This window comes from Zootoca vivipara, chromosome 4, assembly GCF_963506605.1.
Source record: "Zootoca vivipara chromosome 4, rZooViv1.1, whole genome shotgun sequence".
Lineage (NCBI taxonomy): Eukaryota > Metazoa > Chordata > Lepidosauria > Squamata > Lacertidae > Zootoca > Zootoca vivipara.
The window spans coordinates 27,958,338-27,984,896 of record NC_083279.1 but is presented as its reverse complement, the minus strand read 5'-3'; the positions used below and the strand labels follow the sequence as shown (position 1 = coordinate 27,984,896).

General features: G+C 43.8%; 1 protein-coding gene across 1 annotated transcript; it reads left to right on the top strand.

Moving 5' to 3' along the window:
• Window positions 1-166: 166 nt before the first annotated feature.
• SLC9A4 (solute carrier family 9 member A4) lies at window positions 167-26,559 on the top strand. Its single transcript, XM_035116541.2, has 12 exons — window positions 167-794; window positions 1,924-2,387; window positions 3,859-4,118; window positions 5,256-5,473; window positions 7,214-7,416; window positions 8,027-8,113; window positions 9,947-10,017; window positions 12,060-12,221; window positions 15,274-15,370; window positions 16,958-17,089; window positions 20,362-20,443; window positions 23,385-26,559. The coding sequence occupies exons 1-12, from the start codon at window positions 548-550 to the stop codon at window positions 23,759-23,761; spliced, it is 2,400 nt and encodes a 799-aa protein (XP_034972432.2). The 5' UTR covers window positions 167-547; the 3' UTR covers window positions 23,762-26,559.

Here is a 26,559-nt window from a genome sequence, read left to right as displayed (position 1 = left end):
GCTCCTCACATACAGTCATAATTTCACCTTGCTGAGTGTTACAGGGTTGGGCACCTGGCATCAAAGGCTGGCTTCAGTTCTGGCTAGTAACCACTAGATGTCTCTAGCATAGTAGTTGGTTGACACAGAACTAGTTTTCTACAAGGTCATAAATGTTTCAGCTCAGGTAAGTAGAGGAGAAGGAGAACCTGTGGAGCAGTCTCGTGTCTTCTGGTTCCCAGGATCTGAGTGAGTCCATCACACCAGCTCATTACCTTCTCAGCAGACAAACAGCTGTGTTACTTTCCTCACAATTGGAGTGAGAGACTACAGTTGCCGGCAGCGGGTTGCAGAAGTTTGAAAAGTCCTGGGCTTTACAGGCGAATCTTAGTTTCCAGTCAACACCTGAAGAAGATTGTTAATTCTGGACTACTAAAGCATCCAGTCACGACATAGGCCTATTGCTGGAGCCAACTGAAACACCCGGGACTAAAATGGGCATTTAATAAATGTACAGCATAGATGCCACACACTTTTTCAAACAGGAGACAGAGTTTTGCTCCTCGCCATGGGGATTCAGAGATTTGTGTGCCTGAGTTGGCTGGTATTTCTCTCAGCCCCGGAGAGTTTTGTTGCCACGTTGTATGTGAAATTGCCTCACAGGAATTCGAGCTCGTTGCATGAGGCTGACCCATTTGATGCCACAGAATCGGGGCGAGACGAGAGGTTGCATGTTTTCACTGTGGATTATGAATACGTCCAAATACCCTATGAGGTCACCCTTTGGATACTCTTGGCTTCCCTTGCAAAAATAGGTGAGTGAAAATTCCTTTGTGAATTCCAGATGGGAGCTTAATTTTGTAAGTTGTGGTTCGTTTATCACAAATTAGTCTCTGGCAACAGGCTTTGCTTTTGTTTTTAAACTTGTCGTGGGCACTGCAAAAAAAGAGAAAGAAAAAAATGTGTTAATGCAGAGCATCCAGCCCACAATATAAGCCTCTGGGGAGCTCCTTTGCTATATTTTCTACAAATAGAGAAGCGATCCAGCAATAAAATTACCATCAAAATCACACGCATCAAGCGAACAACTGAGGTGCTTCCAAACAGGAGCTTATCATTGCAAATGCAACATTTAGATGCCACAAATGAGTTGTCGGCAACAGGTTTTTTAGATTTAAACTCATTGGATTTCCCTTCAGAAAGCATGGGTCAAGTGGGAGGGTGATGCAGGCTTGCATTTTGATGCGAACAACCTTGTGTGGATGCTGTGGAAAGGCTTCGTGCATGAGGAGTTTCAGTAGCATCCTTTGTGAGGTGGTTTTGGTCACTAACATTCACAGTGTGTTTATTCCTGGTGATGTGTGATGGTGGTAGGAACTGATACATTTATTGTTTTAAGTGGATGAATCTGTTGTGCTTATACCGCAGCCTGGGATCAGTTTCAATGAAGCAGGGTTTAGAAATCTTTGGAACAAATAGAAAAAAGCACTTCTAAATCCCACAGATGGCAATGAGCGAGTTCAGCGAGTGCTTAAATTTGACTTGACTCCGTTGAAACAATTCTCGGCATTGTAACACATTTTGGTTGCTTAGAAATGGTGAAGGCTTTGCACTTAGCCAATATATGAGATGAGGGACAGTACACTCTTATCTTTATTGTTGTGTTGTTGTGTTTTGTTTTGTAATTTTTTTTATTTAAGCATCAATGGAAGGAAGTCATATTTTAGTTTTAAAATTTTGCTATAAGTCAGGGTGGTGGATGGGAAAGGGGGGGTAATGTTTGCTTTGATCTGTGATTTTTTTTGATATTTCTGGTTTTTTATTTTTGTTTTTTTTACTCTTTTTTCTGTAAATTTTTTGGTATTTGGAAAATTAATTTAAAAAATCCAAAAACAACACTGCTGTGATTATTTTCCTGTTGTTGTTGTTTTATTCCTATTCAAGGATTCCATCTCTACCATAAACTGCCACACTTTATGCCAGAAAGCTGCCTGCACATTGCCATGGGAGTCTTGGTTGGCGGGATTATTTTTGCCACTGATCATAAATCCCCCCCAGTCATGACCACAAGCATTTATTTCCTGTATCTGCTCCCGCCCATTATCCTGGAGGGAGGCTATTTTATGCCTACTCGTCCCTTTTTCGAAAACTTTGGGTCCATTCTTTGGTGGTCTTCCATGGGGTCTCTCATCAATGCCTTCGGCATTGGAGTCTCACTTTACGGGATCTGCCGGATCGCACCCTTCGGCCTCGAGGACGTCAACCTACTTGACAGCCTGCTGTTTGGCAGCATGGTCTCGGCCGTGGATCCTGCAGCTGTCTTGGCCGTGTTCGAGGAGATGTCTGTGAACGAGCAGCTTTACATGATGATCTTTGGAGAATCTTTGCTAAATGATGGGATCACTGTCGTAAGTACATCCCAGCGCTTCTAGAAATTGGGATCTGGGGGGGGGGTATGCAATTTATTTAGTTTATCCTGCCCTTCCTCTAAGGAGGCCAGGGAAGAAGGGGTGCCAAATCATGGGGGCCGAGCTATTCACCCACTGTCTAGCACAAGGGTCCCCAAACTTACCCAGCTTTGGGCTGGATGCCCGCCGCACTGATTGCGTGGTGGGCATGTGGCTGTGCGTGCCCATGCGCAAACGCTATTTCTGGCACACCCATGACCTGGAAAGCACCGGAAATAGCTTGTGTGCATGTGCAGAAGCCTCCTCCGACCCGGAAGTACACCGGAAATGACACTTGTGCATGCGCACAAGCTATTTCAGTCGCTTTTCTGGGTTGGAAGTCGGCAGCCGCGCCACGCCGGTAAGAGCGGGCGGTGGCAGCGGGTGGCGGGGGTCCCTGGGGGCTGCATAAAAGAGCCTCAGGGGCCGTATGTGGCCCCTGGGCTGTAGTCTGGGGACCCCTGGTCTAGCAGCTGCTAGAAGCTGCCCAATGGAGGAGGCTGGCAGTGGCAGTCATGGAAAGACAACAAGATGCTTCTTCTGGGCCCAAGCTGCAGCCTCTTGGGACAAGTGTCATTTCACCCTCCGCCCTGAGCTTGGCGGTAGTGGCACTGGCAGGGGAAATAGGGACATTCCAGGATCAGATCAGAAGCTGGAGTGGCTTTCATAATTCTGGGACTGTCCCTGGAAAATCGGGACACTTGGAGGGTATTTTATTCATTCATTTATTCATTGCATTTATATACCGCCCTATACCTGGAGGTCTCAGGGCATTTCACAGAAAAGATCACAATACATAAAACCAAAATAAGAACAATAACCCAATAACACCCCCCCAAAAAAGAGCCACATTTTAAAAAGGTAGAGGATGTCCATCAGGTCAACCAAAGGTCTGGTTAAAAAGGAACGTTTTTGCCTGGTGCTTAACGGTGTATGAAGGTGCCAAGCGAACTTCCTTGGGGAGAGCATTCCACAGATGGGGAGCCACTGCAGAGAAGGCCTGTTCTTGTGTTGCCACCTTCTGAACCTCTTGAGGAGGGAGCACACGAAGGAGGGCCTCAGAAGATGATCTCAGGGTCCGGGTAGGTTCATATGGAAAGAGGCAGTCCTTGAGGGTATGGGTTTGCCTGACCATGTTGTGTGATGGTCAGTGCCTGTGTGGTTTGTTCCAAAGCCAATGTGAATGAGGCTGCCTACGCCTGTGTACACCATGCATTTAATGTACACACACCCCAAGAATCCTGGGAACTGTAGTTTGTTTAAGGTGCTGGGAATTTGGGGTTCTGTGTGGGTGTAAACGACAGTTCCCAGGATTCCTGGGGGTGAGGAGGAGTTTGCTTTAAGTGCGTTTGAATGTGTAGTGTGTACAGGTGATGATGGTAATATTCATCTTGGAATAACCTGTTTTGTTTTGCTTTGCTTCCCCGCTCAGGTCTTATACAGCATCCTCATTGACTTTACCCACATGCATAAATACGAAGAGATTGAACCTGTGGACATCCTGGCTGGATTTGCTCGCTTTTTTGTCGTGAGTCTTGGCGGGCTGCTGTTCGGCATCGCCTTTGGGTTTGTGGCAGCCTTCATGACTCGCTTCACGCAGAACTTTTCTGCGATCGAACCTCTCCTGGTCTTCATGTTCAGCTATCTGTCATACTTAGCTGCAGAAACACTGTACATCTCTGGCATCTTGGCGTGAGTACGGCAGCAAGTTCTGTTTATTTTCAGACCAGCCAGCATTGGCTCAAAAGGTTTCACATGTCCCATCTTTTATACACTCGGCTAATTGACTCAGGTGATAAGAAACAAGGTTCAAATAACAAGGGTGCTTAAGGAAGTATGCAATAAGCAATATAAACAGCAGCTCTGCTATAATTTTTTGCTTGTATTTAATAGTAATGTGCTCAGCACATCATACTGTTTTATATGTTTGCTAAGTGCTGTAGATGTTAAGGCTAGTACATGGGGCATATTTCCAAAATGGGTTGATTTTTATTGCCAATGTAGATTTAATTTGGCACTCCATGAACCCAAGTTGACGTAAACAAATTTTTGAAATGCCACTGAATACTAAAGAGAGGATGGAATTGCACATTCAAAGATGGACCTGCAACAAATAGTTCAAGTTTTTAATCAACCTGCCTTTAGGGTTGCAGAAAACTTTTCAGTTTTGTTCACATTTTAATGTGAAGATGCCTGATTGGCAGTTTATTGAACTAATGCACAGACTGAAACATAATTGTATCTATTAAGAGGGGGAAATGAACGAATGTTTATTATCATGGCCAAACAGCCAGCTTAACCAAAACCAGAATTGGGGGGGGGGGAATCGTGAGAAATTGTTGCAGAAGTTTCGAGAAGTGACTTCAAGGTTGGAAATACGAAAAAGTTTGAGAACTGAAAGTGACAGGTCTGTCCATCTTGATGTGCTGTGCCTGCTATAAGCTGTAAATAGCTTAAGCAGGGCTGTAAAAGCCACTTCCAGGAAGTGTAGAGCCTGGGGATTCCCTTCAGATGTTGCTGGATCCCTACCCTCACCAGCTCCAGCCAGCATGGCCAATGGTCAGGGCGGATGAGAGTCGAAGTCCCCTTGCATCTGGGAGGAAATGAGGTCCTCATCCATGACGGATAAGCAATACTGAGCCAAATGACAACAAAAGACATCTCAAGGTGACTGTGGGAATAATCATCCCTTCAGTGGGAAAGATGTCTTCCTTCCTTCCTTCCTTCCTTCCTTCCTTCCTTCCTTCCTTCCTTCCTTCCTTCCTTCCTTCCTTCCTTCCCTTTGCTGTTTCCAATGGCTCATGCTTCCTTCCCTTTGTGAGCCAACAGGATAACGGCATGCGCAGTGACCATGAAGAAATATGTGGAGGCAAATGTTTCCCAGAATTCCTACACGACAATAAAATACTTCATGAAAATGCTGAGCAGCGTCAGCGAGACCCTGATCTTTGTGTTCATGGGAGTGTCAACGGTCGGGCGGAACCACGAGTGGAACTGGGCCTTTGTTTGCTTCACGCTGGTCTTCTGTGCGGTTTGGCGGGCGCTAAGTAAGAAACAAATGCTTTAATAATTGAGCTAAACCAGGTGGACGAAAGGCCTTGCGTCACTGAAAGCACCGTGCAGTGCAGAGAAAGGCTAGGAAGTTCAGAGCTGACTGGTATAACCAGTTTAGCAAAGACTGTCTGTTCCTCAGGTGTGTTGTGTTCAACGGGTCAGGTCACTTCATACAAAACTGAACTTTGCTGAGAGAAAGAAATATCTATAGAAGAGCAACCCTGGACATATTGTTGAAGGAAATTATACCACAAGTATAATTACTTTTCATCATCATTCAGACAACCATATAAGACACTTAGTACAAAATCTTAGTACCATTGACATTTTTTTAAAAGCACTTCCAGGATGATTTGGGAGGCTGGGTGGGAACATATTTGCTTGCCTATGGGACCCAGGTGGCGCTGTGGGTTAAACCACCGAGCCTAGGGCTTGCTGATCAGAAGGTCGGCGGTTGGAATCCCTGTGACAGGGTGAGCTCCCGTTGCTTGGTCCCAGCTCCTGCCAACCTAGCAGTTCGAAAGCACATCAAAATGCAAGTAGATAAATAGGAACCGCTACAGCGGGAAGGTAAACGGCGTTTCCATGTGCTGCTCTGGTTTGCCAGAAGCGGCTTTGTCATGCTGGCCACATGACCTGGAAGCTATACGCCGGCTCCCTCGGCCAATAATGCGAGATGAGTGTGCAAACCCAGAGTCGGTCACGACTGGACCTAATGGTCAGGGGTCCTTTTACCTTTACCTTTATCCTACTTTTATATCTAACCTAAAAAAGCCAGTTGCATGGATATCTAGGGCTCTCCATGTAAGGTGGGAACCCTGAAACGGAAGGATTTGCAGTTGTGCATGGACACACACACACACACACACACACACCTCTTCTGATCTCCAGACACACATGTAAAGGTCATGTAGAAGACCATTTGGCCTCATTTCCCCATGAGGACAGTGTGCATAATCATCTCCCCATTGCTCTAAAAATGTGCAGGGAGACTGTAATATTTTTCAATGTTTGGTAACTATTTTTTCATAACACCCCCCTCCCCATTTCTTTCTTCTCCATGCTTAATATAATTTTATATCATCTCAATATCAGGGTTGTCTCTTCAGACCTTGTTAATTCTTTTCGATATTTATTTTCCACTGTGTATAAATGAAATGGCCAATCTGTCAATAAAGGAGGAGAACTACATGCCAGTCTACACATGCAAATGCCTGTACGTACAAGGAATGCCCCGTTTTGTGTAATGTAGATACACAACACAGCAGGGGCTGGTCGTGTCTGCATTGCATACTGATGTATCTTTAACCTCCAATCATGATGCCCAGTGTTCTTCAAGATCCCTAGCTATCTCACAGGGCTACAATTCTCAGAGTACGCAATGCGTGTGGATTTAATCGGGCGCAAGTTTATGTATCAGTCTTCCCCAGTGTGGTGGCTCCCAGATGATGTTGGATTACATCATTCAAGACCCTGGGCTGTGCTAGCAAGGGCTGGTGGGAGTTGTAGTCCATCAACATCTGAAGAGCTCTACATTAGTGGAGGCTGTTATTGACAATATTATAGAGGTGTTTTGAACATGGACTTCCTACATTTCAGCTGCTACAATGCAATAGAACACACTGTGATTTGGGGCCGGCCTGTATGAAAGCACAAGTTTGCATCCTAGTTTTGTGGAAGTTTCCATTCCGTGACTTCTCTTTGTTAGTTTGGGATTTTTGTTCGTTCCTTAGGTGTGCTTTTCTTGTTCTGCATCATCAACAAGTTCCGGACTCACAGGTTCACTCTTAAAGATCAACTCATTATCATCTACAGTGGCTTGCGAGGGGCCAGCAGTTTCTCCCTGGCATTCTTGCTGCCTGCAGCTCTCTTTCCTAGAAAGAAGATGTTTATAACGTCTACTATTGTGGTTACGTATTTTACTGTCTTCATCCAGGTAAGAAGATGAGTTATCTACCATTATACGTAGCTGCCAAGTCCCCCGTATTCCCCGGGAAACCCCCGTTTTTCTAGCCGTTCCCAGCTGGAAAAACAGATTTTTTTTGTTTTTTCCTGGTTTACTTACCGGCCGGGGGAGTCTCCTTCTGCACATGTCTGGAGTCTCTGGACATGCGCAGAAGTGATTTCTGTCGCAGCAGCCATTTTGGAACTGGGCAGAGCATGCTCAGAAGCGACTTCCGGTGCTGCTCTACCCAGTTCCAAAATGGCGGCACCGCTACTTCCGGTCTGCTGATCCCTTATTTTTCCGGCAGGAACTTGGCAGGTATGCTGCCATATCATGGTATTAGTGCTGACAGGGCTGTCTCTAAGGAGGTGTGGAGCTCGGGCCAAATCAAACTGTGTGGAGACCCTCACTTCCTCATCCCCCTGCCTCTGGTGAGAGAGGGGACTCTTTCACTCTTCCTTCACCTGATAGTCCAGATTGGAAGAGAGGTGCTGTCCAATTTGGCCGTCTCAGTTCAATGAGGATTAAGCATGCTTCACAATTTCATGGGAAAATGAATATTGTATCAAAAGTTAACTCGCTTTCTTTGTTCCAAATGAAGGGAATCACCATTAGACCACTTGTCAAATACCTGGACGTTAAGAAGACCAATAAAAAAGAGTCTGTCAATGAGGAAATTCACATACGAGTAAGATGAAGTTTTAAATTTATCTTAAAATTTATAATTTTAATTGAATGTTGGAAAACTATTTGTCCATGGTCTATTCCAGGGGTCCCCAAACTACGGCCCCCGGGCCGGATGCGGCCCAATCGGCCTCCCAATCCGGCCCGCGACGACCCCCGCCACCCGCTGCCGCCGCCCGCTCTTACAGCGCGCGGCGCGGCGACGATCTTGAGAATCGGCAAAAAATCGCTGGAAATCCTTTGTGCGCATGCGTATGGGCCTCTCCTGACCCAGAAGAGGTCATTTCCGATGCACTTCCGGGTTGGGGGAGGCCCATACGCATGCGCACAAGCGATTTTCGGCGATTTTGTTCCTGCCCGTGTGCGTGTGCGCATGCGCACGGGCGTGCACTCCCCCGCCCTCCGGCCCACTGCGCGCGCACTCCCCTGCCCTCCGGCCCGCCGCGCGGTCGGCGCGGCGGGCACTGGCCCACTGCGCGGTAAGTCTGCGGACCCCTGGTCTATTCTGTCCGGGAGTAGGTTTCCAGAGTTCTAGGCAGAGATATTTCACATTGCCTCCTTCCAATTGATTCTTTTAAAATGGGGGGGTGGTATTACTCAGAGTAAACCCCCTGAATTTAATTTACCTTACTTAGTCATGTTGCTTGGTTCCAATGGGTCTACTCTGATAGAAACTTAGTTGACTATCACCTCAGGATTCGAACCTGGGAGCCTGCATGCCGTCTAAGCATGTGCTCTGCTACTGTTATAAGCTTTCCACCTTAAAATGTGTTGGGCCTTAATAAACTGGGGAAGAGTCATAGCTCAGGTGTGAAGCATGCAGAAGGTCCCAGGTTAAATCCCATCATTTCCAAGTAGGGCTGTGGTTTGTGTTAAAGCTGCAGTCCTATGCATAGGATTAAGCTCCATTGATTCTATTAATAGGCATATCAACCTAATTTTCGGTTTCTGAAACCAGCTATGAACTGAAACATAGCCACCTTCTGAAATTTCCACTTCTCCCAATTTTGGAAAGCAGTTTTCCAGCCAAGCAACGTGCAGAAGAATGAATATTTTAGGGTCAACATGCATTAAAATGCACGTAGTGGTGAAAATAAAAAAAGCAAAAATGCATTATAGCTGGGCAAATTGCTTTGTAAAAATGTGTATAGTAATCAAATTCTCAAACAAAATACGTATGATAGGAGAAATTAGCACTCAAATGGTGGTGAATTTTCACAATGACTTCTTAAAGGAAACACTTGTAAACAGACGTCGGAATGTGGAGAGCTGGAGTTAAGACTGGAAAACTAGGAAACTGAGAGAAACTGAAATTGACACATTCACCCATCCCTACTCCTATGTAAACACATATACCTAGCTATGACATTGGTTAGATAAAGGAATTATTTTTATTGCTGCCTGGGACAATTAAAATCAGTCTTCTAATATCTTCTCTCAGGATGGCATAACTTGATGCTTGAAGAATCCTGCCTTTGGGCAGAAGAACTTTCTGATAGTGTTATTCTTAATGGTGGTGCTGTGTTAGTTCTGTGCCATAGCTCAGTGGTAAGCACCTGTTTTGAATGCATACTGTAATTCCCTAGGTTAAGTCCTTGGCCTCTCAAGGAAGGGCTGAGATGTTCCCTGACTGAAACCCAGGAGAGTCACTTTCAGTCAGTGTGGACAGTACAGAGCTTAGAAGAGCCAATGGTCTGGCTCAGGTTTTTTAATATATATTCTCAAGTATGGCTGTTTAAAATTGTGTTGTCATCTTCTTTGCACGTAAACATTGTTACAGCAGCAATGGCTTTAAAACTTTGTTCACACCTTTCTCCAACTTCCTGTATGTCTGCAGCTGATGGACCATTTAAAGGCAGGAATTGAAGATATATGCGGACAATGGAGTCATTATCAACTGAGAGACAAGTAAGATTATGTCTGTCATGGGTCAGGTAAAAGAAAATAATTAAAGTGTTACTCTAATATACTAAAATGGTTGTTGACTTCCACTTCTTTGTGTCCTCTTCAGCTTACCACTGTAAGTCTGAGAGCCAGGTGTTCTCATTGATAATAAAATAATAATAATAATAATAATAATAATAATAATAATAATAATAATAATATATTATTTATACCCTGCCCATCTGGCCGGGTTCCCCCAGCCACTCTGGGCGGCTTCCAACAAAACATCAAAACACAGAAAAACAACAAAACACAGAAATCCATCAAACACTAAAAGCTTCCCTAAATATTGAATTTATTACTGAGGTGCTGTGTTTAGCCCTATTCACACTACCAGTGCACAACTGGGCCCCCTGCTTCTGGCTTGCATGTGTTCATCTGAGCTTCTTTTCATGCAATGTTTAAAAGAGGAAACGGGGGCTGGGGATAAAAAATACCACATACATCAGTGGCAATGCTTGAAGGTGGTAGCATGGCAAATTCTGAAATGTTAAGTGTGTGTGGCACATGAACACATTGTATGTGAATGTGTCCCTTGCCAATCCTGCCCAGCGTTTGCGGGCTTTTTCCAGAGCACCTTCAGTACATCACATCTTGACCATTTGCTTATTGTTTAGTGGCGCTATATTTGCCAAGGTAGCAAATGGTAGCAGTGGCGCTAACAGATGTAAGTGTGCATAGCATTGCAACCTCAGTCTCTCTGTTCCCTGCTAAAAGAAAAGGGTCAGCCAGGGGTGCACAAACTAAGGCCCGGGGGCCGGATGCGGCCCAATCACCTTCTTGAGAGCCAGTGTGGTGTAGTGGTTAAGAGCGGTAGACTCGTAATCTGGGGAACCGGGTTCGCGTCCCCGCTCCTCCACATGCAGCTGCTGGGTGACCTTGGGCTAGTCACACTTCTCTGAAGTCTCTCAGCCCCACCCACCTCACAGGGTGTCTGTTGTAGGGGAGGAGGGGAAAGGAGATTGTTAGCCGCTTTGAGACTCCTTCGGGTAGTGATAAAGCGAGATATCAAATCCAAACTCTCTTCTTCTTCTAAATCCAGCCCACGGGCAGTCCGGGAATCAGCATGTTTTTACATGAGTAGAATGTGTCCTTTTATTTAAAATGCATCTCTGGGTTATTTGCGGGGCATAGGAATTCATTCATATATTTTTTCAAAATATAGTCCGGCCCCCCACAAGGTCTGAGGGACAGTGGACCGGCCCCCTGCTGAAAAAGTTTGCTGACCCCTGGGGTAAGCAATGCTGATTGGAGCTAAGGCAGCCTCTGTTTGGTTGCTCTTCCTCCAAATTGTCCATTATTTACATAAACTTTTTGTTTTTATTGCTACCTTTTGAAATGCTGATGGGCACAGCAGACCCAAATGAATAGATCATTTAGAACTTTGCTGTGGCACATTTTGACTTTAAGCAGAGCTATTACTCTTGACTGGAGCAGGAAGAAGGACAAAGAGGCTTCGCCACGGTGCTCCTGTCCCTTTTCTTTGGCCTTACTCCCGCCCCCACCGGCCAGGTGCCCTTTGTCTTCGCTGGCCGGGTGGCAGGTCATAGGCCCAACGCAGCCAGGTAGGCGTCACCAGCCAGGTAAGCCCCGCACGGTGTCGCAAACCTCGCCCACCTGAGGGGAGGGGTGAGGGCGGATATTACTCTTATGCCTTATTAGAATATTCCAAAACAAAATAAAAAAATCCTTCCAGTAGCACCTTAGAGACCAACTAAGTTCGTCATAGGCGTCAGACCAACATGGCTACTTACCTGTAACTAGAATATACCATTTGTACAAAGCAAATCAGGATTTCCCTTTCCCTTTACAGCCATGAATATGTTTAGGTGCTCCACCCTCTTTCTCCCATCAGTTCAACACACTTTCTTTGTTGAACTACACCTCTTTGCTGTTTGATCCTTAAGAAGCTCAAGAAGATGCCTTAGGCTTGTCCATTATTTAATTCTTGAGTGAAGATTGAAATAATGTTTTGTTGTTGGTTTTCTTGTTGTTGCTCTCACCAGATTTAAGAAATTTGACAACAGAGTCCTCAAGAAGATTTTGTTACACAAGCACCAACCTAAATCTAGCATTTTCTCGCTGTACAAGAAACTGGAAATAAAACAAGTCATTGAGATGGTAGAGCGTGGAGAGATGAAGCCACCTTCTTCCAAATCATCTTCTTTGTGAGTATCTTCTTTCAGCTCAGATAAGTGGGATATAGACGCATACTTGAAAATAAGCATTGAGAGTAAGTCGCACTAAAGCCCCATGAAAATTAATATGAAATGCCCTAGATGACTAACTTGTGCACTGCTGATTTCAATGAGACCTAAGGGCAACTAATTTTCTTTGGATCCAAACTCATTACTTTGTAATTCTGTGATACATATAAAACACAACTGAGATTATGTAGGAACCAGATTTGATTTTGTCCAGTCACCCCTTGGTGTATGGTGGCTTCCTGTTTATATTACTATCCTGTGTTAAGGAATAAACCTGATGTTTTGCACTCCAATTCCCATGAGCCCCATGTTGACTGGAGCTGATGGGAGTTGTAGTCCAAAACACCTGGAAGGAACCAGGTGGGTGAAGCCTGATGTACAAGATGCTGGAATACAATCACAGTAAGAGTAGAACATTAGAAGAAAGTTACAGTCTGCTTTTAACAAGCATGTTACCACTGAAGCCATTTTTCTCCATGCAACTATAATACCTGCACTAACCCTACTATTTAAGTACAAAATGTAATAAACCAGGAAAGCCTTCAATAAAACAAACATTTTATTGAGTGGTTAACAGGTCTCCTTTGCTTCACCTGAAAACAGATTTGTATCATAAGTTGAAGCGCAAATGTAAAAGGAAGTGAGTTTATTAAACAGAAAGCTTCCTGCTTCTCCCTGAAGCAGATATGCCTACCATTATCAAGTTGCTTGGTTAATAGCTAACTTCATGAAAAGAGTTTTCCATTTTTATATTTGAGTTCTAGGTGTATGACAAATTGCTTTCATAATGCTTGTGGAGTTGCTCATTGTTCGCCTGAAACTAAGGGTATTTTAATTGAAACATCTAGAGAACTAGATTAGCTAACCATTTACACACAATGATTTCTTCTATGCACGAGTAGTCCTAACTCTGGACTAAGCCTGGAACAGGTTTGCAGCGATATAGTTAACTAGCCAATCCTGACTGTATCCTACAGCATTTCCCAAGATCCCAGTTTGAAAAAGTGTCAGTTGCAATAATTGCTATTGGGTCCTGGCACATCTGTGCGAATATCATATGACTTGAAAGTGCACAAGGCTCAAGCTAAGCCGATGAAGGAGAAAGGTGGGCTATAAAGGAAAGAACCAAATGATATTAACATAAAGTCACTATTGCAATGTGTTTTGCAACTTGTGATGATTTGCTTTCATCCAACTGCTTTCACATAAGAAACTGGCTACGTGGCTCAAAGGCGTTGCTATCTCATTTTGGAGGAAAAAAGGGATAGGGTGGTCAGAATGACAAGGGAACTTAAACCAGCATTAAAGAATAAGCCATCACAGTGGTACCTTGGTTCTCAGACTTAATCCGTTCTGAAAGTCCGTTCCAAAACCAAAGCGCTCCAAAACCAAGGCGCGCTTTCCCATAGAAAGTAATGCAAAATGGATTAATCCGTTCCAGACTTTAAAAAACAACCCCTAAAACAGCAATTTAACATGAATTTTACTATCTAACGAGACCATTGATCCATAAAATGAAAGCAATAAACAATGTACTGCAGTCACACAATCAATTAGCCAGTTGCTGAACTGGGTTCCACACAGTCACAAAATTTTTAAAAAGAGAGCCACAAAAACAAAAGGGCAAAATAAATAGACAGACCTCAGTGTAACACTCAAAATGGAAGAGTGGCACTCAGATCGGAAGCGTAACACTCAAAACGGAGCACATTCGGCTTCCAGAAAAAGTTCGCAAACCGCAACACTGATTTCCGGGTTTGCAGTGCTCGGGTTCCAAAGTGTTTGAGTACCAAGGTGTTTGAGAACCAAGGTACCACTAGGTTCAGGAAGAAGCGATTTCCAAGAGCAGCAACAGCACCAGCAGCCTCCTTTCCTTCCTTGCCCCCAGCCTTGGAATGCTGGTTGGAATGTGTGCATGTAGCAATGGCATGAGCCAGTAAAAAACAAACAGAAAAATGGGGTTGCAATGCAGAGGTGGTTGCTGCAATGACATGTGATCTCCAGTAAGCAGGCGGTTACTGCAGCTTCCAGAAGGTTGAAGCGACATGAGAGGAGATCTGTAGAGACTGTCCCCCCACCCAGCAGTATCATAGTTTTAAAGATAGGAGTACCGGTATATAGAAGGTTGCTTAATACTGAGTAAAACCTGCTGGTCCATCTATCTAAGTATGACCTACCAGGACTGACAGCAGATCTCCAGGGTTTAAGGCCAGGGAGGGCCATCTGTCATGGATGCTTTAGCTGAGATTCCTGCATTGCAGGGGGTTGGACTAGATGACCCTTGGGTCCCCTCCATCTCTACAGTTCTTGGATCCTATACTTAACTAGTGGTGTCAGGGATTAAACCTGGGACTTTCTGCTTGCAAAGCTTATCTTTTACCCCTCAGCTACCGCCCAGTGGCTTACAGACAATCTGTAAATAAAAATGGGAGAACCTTTGTAGCTCCCACAATGGGGAGAGCATCCTTTCCCTGGAGACACCCCAGGATCTGAATCTGAATTTCTAAAAGAACTGGAAGATGCTTTTATTTGGATTAGCTCCTAACAGGCAGAGCCACACAGCTATGGGGTAGTTGGAATTCTATTATTCTATTTTATAGTTTTGAAGATTTTTAAAATTGAGTAAGTTCAACTAACTTTAGTCCATCATTACTCAACTTCCATCAGTTTTCGACAAAGCGACACTTTCTGCGTAGGCCAAAGACTAGAGATTTTATGTGGATTTCTTTACGGTTTTTGTGTGTGGTTACAATTGTTTTTAACTTGCTTTCCTTTTGGACTTGCAGATTGAAACGCCAAAGGCAATAAAATAACATGAATGTATGCTCACTCATTCATGCGCACATTGAAAGGATCTTTGATTTATGAGAGATCCTTTGCTATCCCTTCTTAGCAAAACAGCCCGAGCGTAACTAATGCATGCCAATATTAGTGTGTACATACAAGCACTATGTAGGAGTAACGGTTGGCCCTTTGACTTAGTCATTCTAATGTTTGCTTTCCTTCTTTGCAGGAGGTTTAGAAATCGAAGGATGCAGAGACTTTCGCCCGCAGAGGTGGATTCCATACAGAATATACTGGCTCACAATCTGTATCAAGTGAGGCAAAGGGTCCGTTTCCCTTTCTGGTAGCATGTTTCATATCTATAGAACAAAAGATCATGTTTGCACAGTCTTTGAAGCCTTAGCAACAGTCAGCAAGAGCAGAAATGTTAGCGTTACTGGTTGCAGCTGAGCCACGGGACAACGTTATGGAAAATATAGATTCAGACCCGCAGCTAATATGTAGTTAAACAGTGGAATTCCCTGCTTCAGGATGCAATGATGGTCTCCAATGTGGATGGCTTTAAAAGGAGATTAGACAAATTCACAGAAGGTTAGATACAATGGCTTAATATCTATGATAGCCACGTTGTTGGAAATCACAAGTAGAGGGGAAACAGCTGCACTCAGGTTTTAATTTTTTGGCTTTCCATAGGCATCTGGTTGGCCGCTATGAGAACAGGAATGCTATTTGGGCCTTTGGCCTGATCCTGCACCCATCTTCTTATGTTCCTATGTACTTGTTTTGTGTGTTTGCGTTTCGCTAAGGCTATGGTGTTTCCTGGAAACTCAGTATCTTCACTCACTGTGCTGTTTCCCCAAAACACAAAAGAAAAGAAACCCCTGTCTTTTTCTTTGCGAATATTCACTTTTGGTTGCCATCAACGCTGCCAGATAGCAGGAGATTCCAGAGACTGGCACCAGGGGGCAGACATCCCTTGCTTTAACAACGCAAATAGTAAAAGCATCTCTCTGGTTGTTTCTAAACAAAGGGGTAATTGTCTTAATCTGTTGTAGCCAAGCCACCAAAGGCTCTGTGGCACTCTAAAGACTAACACATTTATTATCGCAAAAGCTTTCATGGACTAAAATTTATCTTTGCAAAACAATTTCCAGAGGGATAGTAGCAGTTGTCTGCTGCAGCAAAACAGCAAGGAATCTTGCGACACCTTGAAGACAAACAGTTTTGTATTTTAATGTTACAAGCTTTCACGGATTAGTGGGCCAAAATTCATGAAAGTGTATGCCACCGTAAATACAGCACCAGAAGTCTCCATTGTTGCTTTATTAAATCTAGAGTTGCTTAATACTGTTGTTACATAACTGTAGCCCCTTTAGGCAGGGGTGGGAAATCTCAAGCCTAGGGACCAAATCATAGACTCATAGAATTGTAGAGTTGGATGGGACCCAAAATGTGGCCTTTCTACCCAGCCTGCAAGACTCTTCCCCAGTGATGGCTCTCCCTCAGACCACAGCCCCTCACTGGCCCTCCTCTGTTCCCCTCTCAAGTACTTTGGACTGGTTTGTGTCCTTGAGGATGGAGAGATTGCATGTAGCTCTCACTTCTGCATAGCTGGAATGCACTGTAAAAAAGAAAGTCAGAGTCACATTTGTCATTCTGTTCACTTGTTGTTGTGTCCTCACCCACCACTGGCATGTAGGCTCTGAACATTTGTCCACAAGCAAAATGGTCCTCAGGCTAAACCATTGTTCCTACCCATGGCATACAGTCTATGTTTAAATGTGCGTTGTTTGATCTATGTTGGTGGAAATGAAGGCAGGACGAAGTGCGTTGACTTGGGTCAAAACCCAAAAGCCACCTGCTCTAGAAAATCACATGGAAAGAATATTGAGTTGTGATTTGCTTGTTTTCAGACGCTGTCATACAACAGGTACAGCCTTGCCGCAGACGCAAATGAGGAGCAAGCCAAAGAAATCCTCATTCGTCGCCAGCAGAGCCTGAAGCAGACCGTGAGGAAAGGATACAGCCTTCCTTGGGGAGGGCAGGTACGTCTTACACAGGGGTAGGCAACCTAAGCCCCGGGGGCCAGATGCGGCCCAATCGCCTTCTCAATCCGGCCCGTGGATGGTCCGGGAATCAGTGCGTTTTTACATGCGTAGAATGTGTCCTTAAAATGCATCTCTGGGTTATTTGTGGGGCCTGCCAGGTGTTTTTACATAAGTAGAATGCGTGCTTTTATTGAAAATGCATCTCTGGGTTATTTGTGGGAAATAGGAATTTGTTCTCTCTTTTTTAAAAAATATAGTCCAGCCCACCACATGGTCTGAGGGACGGTGGACCGGCCCACAGCTGAAAAAGGTTGCTGACCCCTGGTCTTACACAAGAGGTGGTATTTGTGTGGAATCAAGGTTTACAAATAGCTGCGGCCCAGGCACTCTTTTCCTCACTAAGAGTATCTGTTGTTTTACAAAGGCGCATACCAACAAACAATAACGGCCATGTGCCACAATCTCCATGCGGGCATACTGTGGACCATATAAGGATAGGCTGTGGGTTAGACAGCCATAAGAAAAGAGTGTGGAAGCTAGAAACACAGCTGCTCAGGAAAATAAAGCAGTAAAAAATGTAGTTGCCAAGTTTTGTTTTTTAAATAGAGATGTGCGCAGGTCCCAGTAGGTAGTCCTCCTTGACATTTGTTTCCCCAAGCTAGAGGCATTGCTTATTGCCAAAAATCTATCTGCTGTATCTGATTTAGGATGGTACAATTTGCTTCCTTTATCTACAAGTATCTGCTTTAATTACAGGTTCCAAATATTTTGGCATATGAGTACTTCACTCAGCCCAGTTTTACAGTGGGGTTAGTAGACTAGAGCTGCGGTATAAATTACATGTGACATGTATACATGCTTGTTTTGCCCACAGTTGTGCCGGCCAGATTTTTCAAGCATAACAAACAAAATGAGCGTCAGTCTGAGTGAGCCTTAGGCTTGTAGACACCGCCTTCCCTCCCTCCTAATGCATGCTGTAAGGCAGGGATGGCCAACTTCCAAGAGACCGTGATCTACTCACAGAGATAAAAACTGGCAGTGATCTACCCCCTTTTTGTGGGTTCAGGTCAAAGTTGTTGAGTTTTTTTAGGAAGGAAAGCCCTGTTTTGGGGGGTTCACATAAAAGTTGTTGAACCTCTTTAGGGAAGAGAAAAGCGACGTTGAGCTTTTTTTTTAAGGAAGGAAAGCCCTGTTTTGGGTGGTTCCGATCATTTTAGGGGTGCAGGGCAAAGATGTTGAGCTTTTTTTAGGGAAGCCAAAGTTTTTTAGCTTCTTTGGGGGAGCCACTGATCTACCGGTGATCTACCACAGACGTCCAGTGATCTACCGGTAGATCACGATCTACCTGTTGGACATGCCTGCTGTAAGGGATTGAAACATCCACTCTCACTTTAAAATAAAAGCTGCAGTTTCCTGTTATGTCTGAGCCGGGAAAACTGTGGTTTATTATGATGCTGGTTGGTTAAAACATGCCATGGCCGTCCCTGGGTGGGCTCAAACTATCAACCTTCTGATTAACAGCAAGACGCACTGATCCATTGTGCCACTGGGACCTTCTCATTGTGCACATTCACCAGGCCTCATGTACATAAGCTTTCCACAAAGAGGGAATTATGCACATTTCTTGGTCAATACGCCTAATCTCCAGCAGACCTTGGGGAATGTCCATGTATCAACTGAATTTTATGCGTTCTCCAGTTATTATGCATAATCCCAAACAGGCCTTGGGGAATGTGCATATCTCCACTTTATCTTGTACATCTTCCAGCCTTTATGTATAATTCCCCAACGGGCCCATGGCAATGTGCATATCTTGACTGCAATCGGTACATACTCCAGGCAATACAGCAGGCATGTTCTCAGGGCAGTATGCATAGTTTCTAAGAAAACACATCCCCACTTTTTTTTGTTCATAGGAGTGTAATCTGCGCTCCCCGGGCTTCTTCCCACAGCCTATTCTTATATGGTCCACAGTATGCCTTCTCACTGATCAGCTAAGCAGCAGAAAAAGGAGTGGGGCCTCTAGATAAAGTGGTTTTCTGCCCTCCAGCCATTTCACAACTCCCAGCTCTTCTTCATTCAGCTGAGCAGCATAACGTGAATTGGAGGGACAGAAAAGTTAAAACCTCCCCCCCCCCCACCACACACACAAAAAGGTTAATAGTGGCAACATTGGGTCCCTCAAATTTGCAGTATTGAAAATATTGTGGGAAATCTGCCTCTGAAACAGAGTCCAGTTTTGAAACCTTAATGCTGTATCTGTGTAGTCAATTGGAATTTATTTAGAGGAAAAACCACCCTTACCTGTAAAGTTGGCATGACCAATGTTGGTCCCTTTTTGGAAATGTTTAGGGTATTCAATGTTCACTGGCTGTGAACTGCAACGAGGTACAATCATTTGCCATTCCTTAGGGAGCTTCTTCTCTACCCCTGCCTCTCTTCATGAGGATGCAACTTATATAGAATTTCCACTGCTCAATCCTTTCATCTGCTACAGACAAGTTACCTCCCACTCCTGTCTTCTCTTCTTGGAGGTCCCACTAATTATTTGCCCTGATTTCATCAACACCACAGCTATATTCCAACCTCTGAAAAGCTACTTCCCACAGGAAGCATTATATATATATATATATATATATATAAAATTCCTTCCAGTAGCCCCTTAGAGACCAACTAAGTTTGTCATAGGTATGAGCTTTCGTGTGCATGCACACTTCTTCAGATACCAAGATAAAGTGTGCATGCACACGAAAGCTCATTCATACCTATGACAAACTTAGTTGGTCTCTAAGGTGCTACTGGAAGGATTTTTTTATTTTGTTTTTTGTTTCGACTACGTCAGACCAACATGGCTACCTACCTGTAACATATTCTAAAATATGTGATTCTATGTTTTGCACCACCTTGATATTTTATATGCGTGGGCAGTATATAAATACTTTTACAGATAAAAATGACATAAATAAATTTGATAGCATAAAGAGCTACTTTGCAAGGTTTAGCATGAGTTCCCTCTGTTATCTGCTGCCTTGTAAATTGTGCTTTGAACTGGTGCTCTAGATGTTTCAGGTTTGTTTAAGCTACTTTTTGAAGATTTTTTTTTCATTTACAATAGAGCAATACATTAATCACTCATTTCAAATGTAACCATCCATTCTCACTGACATACTCTTTTTTCAGAGTCACCAGAATTCAAATCGGTTGAAAGTATAACACATGACACACACTGCACATTTGAATCACCTTGTCTCACACTTATTTGCCCATAGGCTGCCAGCAGAAGTATGCGTTACTTATCATTACCCTTTGGTAACGCCCAAGCAACCAGAAGAGATTATGAGGATCTAACAGGTAATTCTCTTTCATTAAAATAACACAGGAAAAATGGTGAATTGCTGCCAATTCACATTATTTATGAATTTGCAATTAGCCATAAACCACATACGGTATTCCTGCTAAGTGGAAGTTGGGACAAAGGATGGATGAAATGGTGTCCACCAGAATATTTGTTTTCCCTTGGAGAGACACACTCATCCTTTGCGACGACATTACTGTAAAGATATCACAAAGAATAGTAAACAGAATTGATCATTTTTTGACTTAGTCCTCTGACCAAACAAGATTGGAGATAGGAATGCCGCCATTTGCAAAGGTTAGAAAAATGCAGAAACCAACAGCGCCTTGTGCAAAAAGAAAGCAGTGGGCTGGGCTCAGTTCTGTGGCATGTCCTAGCAGGTGTTCCCCTGGTGTTGTAGATGTCATTTGGGGTAGTTCAGTGCTTGTTATGGGGTGCACAGCTGCAGACTCCTTATTCATTTATGGCAACTGTGGCCGTTACTGTCATGGGGCAGTGTGTTTGACAGAGTCTAGTGCTGGGCTCAAAGCTAAGGCATGTCGTAGGGGACATTCCCCCAGTGGTGTGAATGTTTCATTTGTGGTAGCTCAGTGCTTATTTTATGGTGCACAGCTACAGATCCCTAATTCATAACTATGGCCTGGGATCATCATCCATTAATGTGCCTTGTGCAAAAACAAGACTTTTCATTCCGGAGAATAACAATGCATCTCAAAAGAGTGTGCTAGTGTTGAGAGTATGTGGGGTATTGCAATTAATATTTTGTTGTAATGATGATGATGATGATAATAATAATAATAATAATAATATAGTAATAATAAAAAATTTAATAACAAATTAAATATTACATATATTATTATTATTATTATTATTATTATAATATTATGTTATTTATTTATTTATACCTCGCCCATCTGACTGTGTTTCCCCAGTCACTTTGGGCAGCTTCCAACAAAATATTTAAAACAGAATAGAACATCAAATCTTAAAAGCTGCCTTCAGATGTCTTCTAAAAGTCAGGTAGTTCTTTATTTCCTTGACATCTGATGGGAGGGTGTTTCACAGGGCGGGAGCCACTACTGAGAAGGCCCTCTGCCTGGTTCCCTGTAACTTCACTTCTCGCAGTGAGCGAACTGCCTGAAGGCCCTTGGAATTGGACCTTGCAGTGTCTGGGCTGAATGATGGGGGTGGAGACGCTCCTGTAGGATCTAAGTTAACTATTTAAGCTATATGCACATTCTGGCTCTTGTGCTATGTCTGAAACAGTCTCCAGCCTTTTCCGACAATAACCCACACATACACATCTTAAGGAACCAACTTTTTTTTTTGTTAGTCACATATGTATGGTTGCAGTGCTGGTGGTGTGACCGACTTTAGAGTAGGTTGTGACACCATCTATAAGATTGTATCTAATATGCTCCCCCAATGAACTCATTTTTTTTTTATAATCAATAGTTCAAATCATGATTTGGGGAAAAAAGAGGTATAGTATAAGTAGCCACAAACGCTTTCAAGCCCTAAAGCACCCAATGTGTGCCAAAGGGCCTGTGCTTCTTTATGGGACTGTGTTATGATCATATGATGCCGATGAAAGACTTGCCCTCTGCAACCTAAGGCTTATCAAAGGCCCCTGAAGCTAAAATTCTTTGGTCCTGGGGCATTTAAACCCTGGTGCCCTGAACCCCATCCAGTTTTTCAATACAGGATAATTAGAGACTTGCCTAACTTGGATTTTTTGGTCTTGCGTCATTTAGTGAGCAGAAATTGCAACATAAAAGAATATAGGTGGCAATGGAGCCATGTGAGCTGTGTAGCCACAGGAAAGGGGGTTGAAGATCTGGTGAACTAAAAGAAAAATGCTGAGGTGGGTGTCGGTGAAATAATTTAGAGAAGGATAAGTGAAGGCAGGGGCAGGAAGGGAAGCATGGCAGCCAAGTTGGGCTGACATTTCTCATAAAGTATATGCTCATAGGCAGTGCTTTTTTCTGGGGGAATGCAGGGGTTCGCATACCCCTAAACATTTTGTGAATCTTTGTACTTTTGTCCATTTACTGTATTTATTTTTCCTGATTCGAACTATAAAATGGTGTTTTTGTCGAGTCAAAATGAGAGTACCCCTAAACATTTTTTTTAGGAAAAAACACCGCTCATAGGAATGAGAATGGCATTAGAAAAATCAGGTGAAGAAGAGATCAAGTAGTCTAGAAACAGTTCTGATTTTTGTACAGTGAATATGCTTTCCCCCAGTCATGATGACTAAAGCCTTGCATGTCTAAAACCCAGGCCTTGCCTTTGCAAAATCTATGAAATGGCCTCTATTCTCCAAATATTGACCTTGACCTACACGGATTCGCAGAAGATGTACATCTCTAACCACTCAATCCTTTCCATGTTTGCTTAAGTCCCATTAGGTTCAATGAGATGTACTCCTAAGCAGTGCTCTTTTGGGGGAGTAAAAAAATGAAGCGCAGGTACTTGTATCGTGATAGAAGTGCTGTGGGTGTCAGAACAAAATGGCTGCCACGGGCAGCAAAAAAGAACAAGAGTTTATGTACTGGTGAGAACCACCACAAAACAGCACTGCTTCTAAGCCTGGATATAGACCAAAGAAGTGTTTCAGTTAAACACGTTGTAAATTTAAACAGAGAAAACAGGTAGAGAAAAACGGGACTCCACAGCACCTTCTGGTGGCACAATGTTATATCGCATATACAACGTACTGTTTACCAATCTAGCTGAGTCCTAGGTAAGCATGTATAGGATTGCAGCACAGCATGTTCAGCAAATGCCCTCAGAGAGAACAAGTTTCCATATTACGCTGTGTTATGTCCATTTATCAACAATCTCTTTGTGTCTGAAAGGAGAAGGAGGTGCAGAAGGAGGCAGAAATGTAGGGACTGAACCCTGCTGATATTATTCACTTGTTTCTGAATCCAGGGGACTGTAGCAGCGATTCCGAGTCTGTGTTCATCAGGCTCAATTCAGAACCTCGGCCAGGGTCACAGCGAAGAAAGTGGCAACAGCAGGAATCACTTCCAATGAAGCAGCTACATTCAAGAGTCGAGCCAGCAGGTTTTACAGGTCAGAGAAGAAGAACAAATGAATGCGTTGAAAGAGCCAGAATACAAAGGCCACTGCTAGGGTCGAAACCTCAGCTAACTGCAGTGCCTGAAACTGATATTATTCAGGAACTTGAGTCGGAGGATGAGGGGAACAGGGCATCGATACCATCAGCATCTTCTAACAAATGGACAGCAGAACCGAAAGGTGAATTTTATGGGCGAAAAAGCCCCTTTACTAGAAGAAAAGAGTGATTTTTCTTCTTCTTTGTGGAGCATAACTGCCGTTTGAGCAATGGCGTGATTTGTTTTGGAATTTGATTTTTTAAAAAAACACCCTCTGTACTCATCCTGATTCCAGTTTAACTGATGGAAGAGGTCGCTGCATAACAAAATGTGCGAGACCTGATTGGCAACGAGGTATCCATTGGCCAGCGCTGAAATCTGCAGAAAGCTCTGGCTGTTCATGCGGAAGTCTCATTATAAAATTAATTTATGTTTCTACTTTTGGAGGTGGAAAAACCTAGCCGTTGTAAATGTCCACAATGAACAGAGAAAGCTGGATAGGCGGTGTTAACCGAAGTATTGGCAAGTGTTTCAGTAATGCAAATAATCACTGGGGGTTGGCTTTAGGTGTGATTCTACACACATTGCTATGAAATGGGCTTGGTCACGTGCTCAAGGCCTTTTCCTTGGGGAAAGATAGGGAAGAGGTGCAGAGGGCCAAGAAAGAGCTGTGTCTTGCCAGCTGGAGGGCCAGCAGGAGGGCCAGCAGGCAAGTGAGATGGCCAGAAAAATGAGAAATGAGACAGGCAGGTTGGAGGGGGCTGCCAATTCATCACTCCCAGGCACCCGCAAAAATGGTCTCATTCTACCTCATGGTTGGTGCAAGCACAATGATTTGCTTATGCAAGCAATTGCCTACTACTGGCTGCCCTGTAAAGAATACAGCATGCACAGGCCTTACTTGGGAGGCCACGTGGATCGAGGATGACCTCAGCTTTTGTGACCTGATTTCGATATAACTCTTTCCCATCACGGAGGCCCACTTATAGGTCTGTTTGCATACCCTCCAAGTCTCCCTGTTTTCCAGAGACAACAGTCCCGGAATTACAAAAGCCACCCCGGCTTCTGATTTGATCCCAGAATGTCCCTATTTCCTCCGCCAGTGCCGCCACCACTGAGCTCGGGGAGGAGGATGAGTCAACAGTTGTCCTGAGCAATGGCAGTGGCAGCTGTGAGGGAGCACCCTGTAGCCTCTGCATGGTCTAGACCTCCATGGCCACTGCTGCTGGCCTCTTCTCTTGGGCAGCTTGTAGAGGCTGCTGAAGAGTGGGTGACGAGGAGAGGCTGCCTCCGCCAAGGCAGGTGATGCACAGGCTCTGAGGGGTAGGCCGAGGGCAGAGCCGTCCTGGGTGGGAAGAAAGAGCGGAGCATAAGGAGTCTTGATTTTTTTTTTTTAAAAAAAAAAGCTCTGTGGGTCTGTGTCTAATCTTGCCCCATTCTAAAGTGTATTTATTGGCATGTTTTTCTTTTTGTAAATCTGCCAAAAGAATAAAATAAAATAACACTGAGATTAAGGGTTTTTCTCAGGACAGTGGAGGGCACGTGTTCTGTCTCCTGTTGCCATAGAGGTGGTGGCACTCAGCCTTCTTCTGATAGGAAATGCTCTGTGGTAGTGGGGACAAATAAAAATGGAGGGGTGTCAAGGAATGAGTGAGACATGTCCGTATTTTCATCTGAGGAATGTTGGAGGGTATGTGTTTGCCAATATTTGGGGCCCTGCGTGTTCAGTGCTACCACTCTTGTGAAATCATCCATTTTTGCTGAACTTATTTCAGTTGTACCTAATGATTTGTGTACCCCTTAGGCCACAATTTTTCACTGGGGCTTTTTGCAAAAAAGGAGGAGGAGAAACCCTCAAGTAGAACCTGTAAATCTGCAGTCTATCTGCCTACCCCTGCTTTGCGGAATAGTTAGTGTAATTGTTAATCATGCATCGAAAATTAGACTCATACCCGATGTGCGAATAATGGATTAACTATTCATTGTTGCTTAGTGTGGTTGTACACATACTTCAGATCTGCCTCTCAGAGGCAAACCACACATTTTGAATGATTTCAGGGGCATATGCCAGCCAGACGTTTTGCCCAGACTACAGTATGAAGCATAATTGATAGTCAAGTCAAGTCAGGTGTTCTGTTAAATGACTTCTTGTTCAGGCTAGACCTGGAATTCAATCCGATTGTATCACAGAAGTCATGATATGTGGAGCAGTTTCTTATGGTTGGTTCATTATGCTAACAGCAGCAGTATGCAAGTTTTAAAAATAAAGGGCAATTTGCTCATGCAGATACCGTAACCCTACAGAACCTTTGAGAACCACTGGGTCAAATTCAGAAATGGATTCCAAGATTGGCGCCAGCAATCAAATAAATATTCCAACATCCCACCTCAAAAGTGAGGAAGAATTCTGGCATTTGGGGACTATGCTGGGTCTCAACCTTGTTCTAAATCAAAAGATGACAAAAGAGAAGGCAGAACCGGGGCTGATACTTGTTGCTCCAAAACATTCTGTATAGTGAGCAGCTTTGTAATCAGAAGATTTGGACTCTCAGCTTTAGAATCGCTGGAAATCGAGAGTGCCCGGAGGCCTAACACCTTGCTTTCTGCTGAGACATTTTTTCCTGATCCTTAATTGCAAATGAAACTTTTCAGTCAGTTTCACCCGTGTAAAGTTTCAAGAGTCAACACTGCCTCTTGTTTATTGTGGCCGATCCTTCTCACAGAACACCTAGTTTCCTTGTTTCTTTCAAAGAGAAACAAGTGGGTGGGGAAATGATTTTGGAGCAGTGTGCCGAGGTCAGTGGCAACATAGAATTCTTTTGTTCCCTGTATAAATTTGCACCAACTGTAACTGATTCACTAAATATTGCTAAGTGCTTTGCAAGTGGCCAAGCTGCTTTGGAATAATTTAGTAAGTGTAAGTTCTTTATCAGAATTATTATCATATGTAGAGTTATACAATGTGTCACCTCCGACCCTGTTTTGCT

Coding starts and splice junctions, on each gene's coding strand:
- SLC9A4 (XM_035116541.2), top strand. CDS start 548: ATGGGGATTCAGAGATTTGTGTGCCTGAGTTGGCTGGTATTTCTCTCA. Junction 5,474..7,213: donor TGCGGTTTGGCGGGCGCTAA/GTAAGAAACAAA, acceptor TTCGTTCCTTAG/GTGTGCTTTTCTTGTTCTGC. Junction 7,417..8,026: donor ATTTTACTGTCTTCATCCAG/GTAAGAAGATGA, acceptor TTCCAAATGAAG/GGAATCACCATTAGACCACT.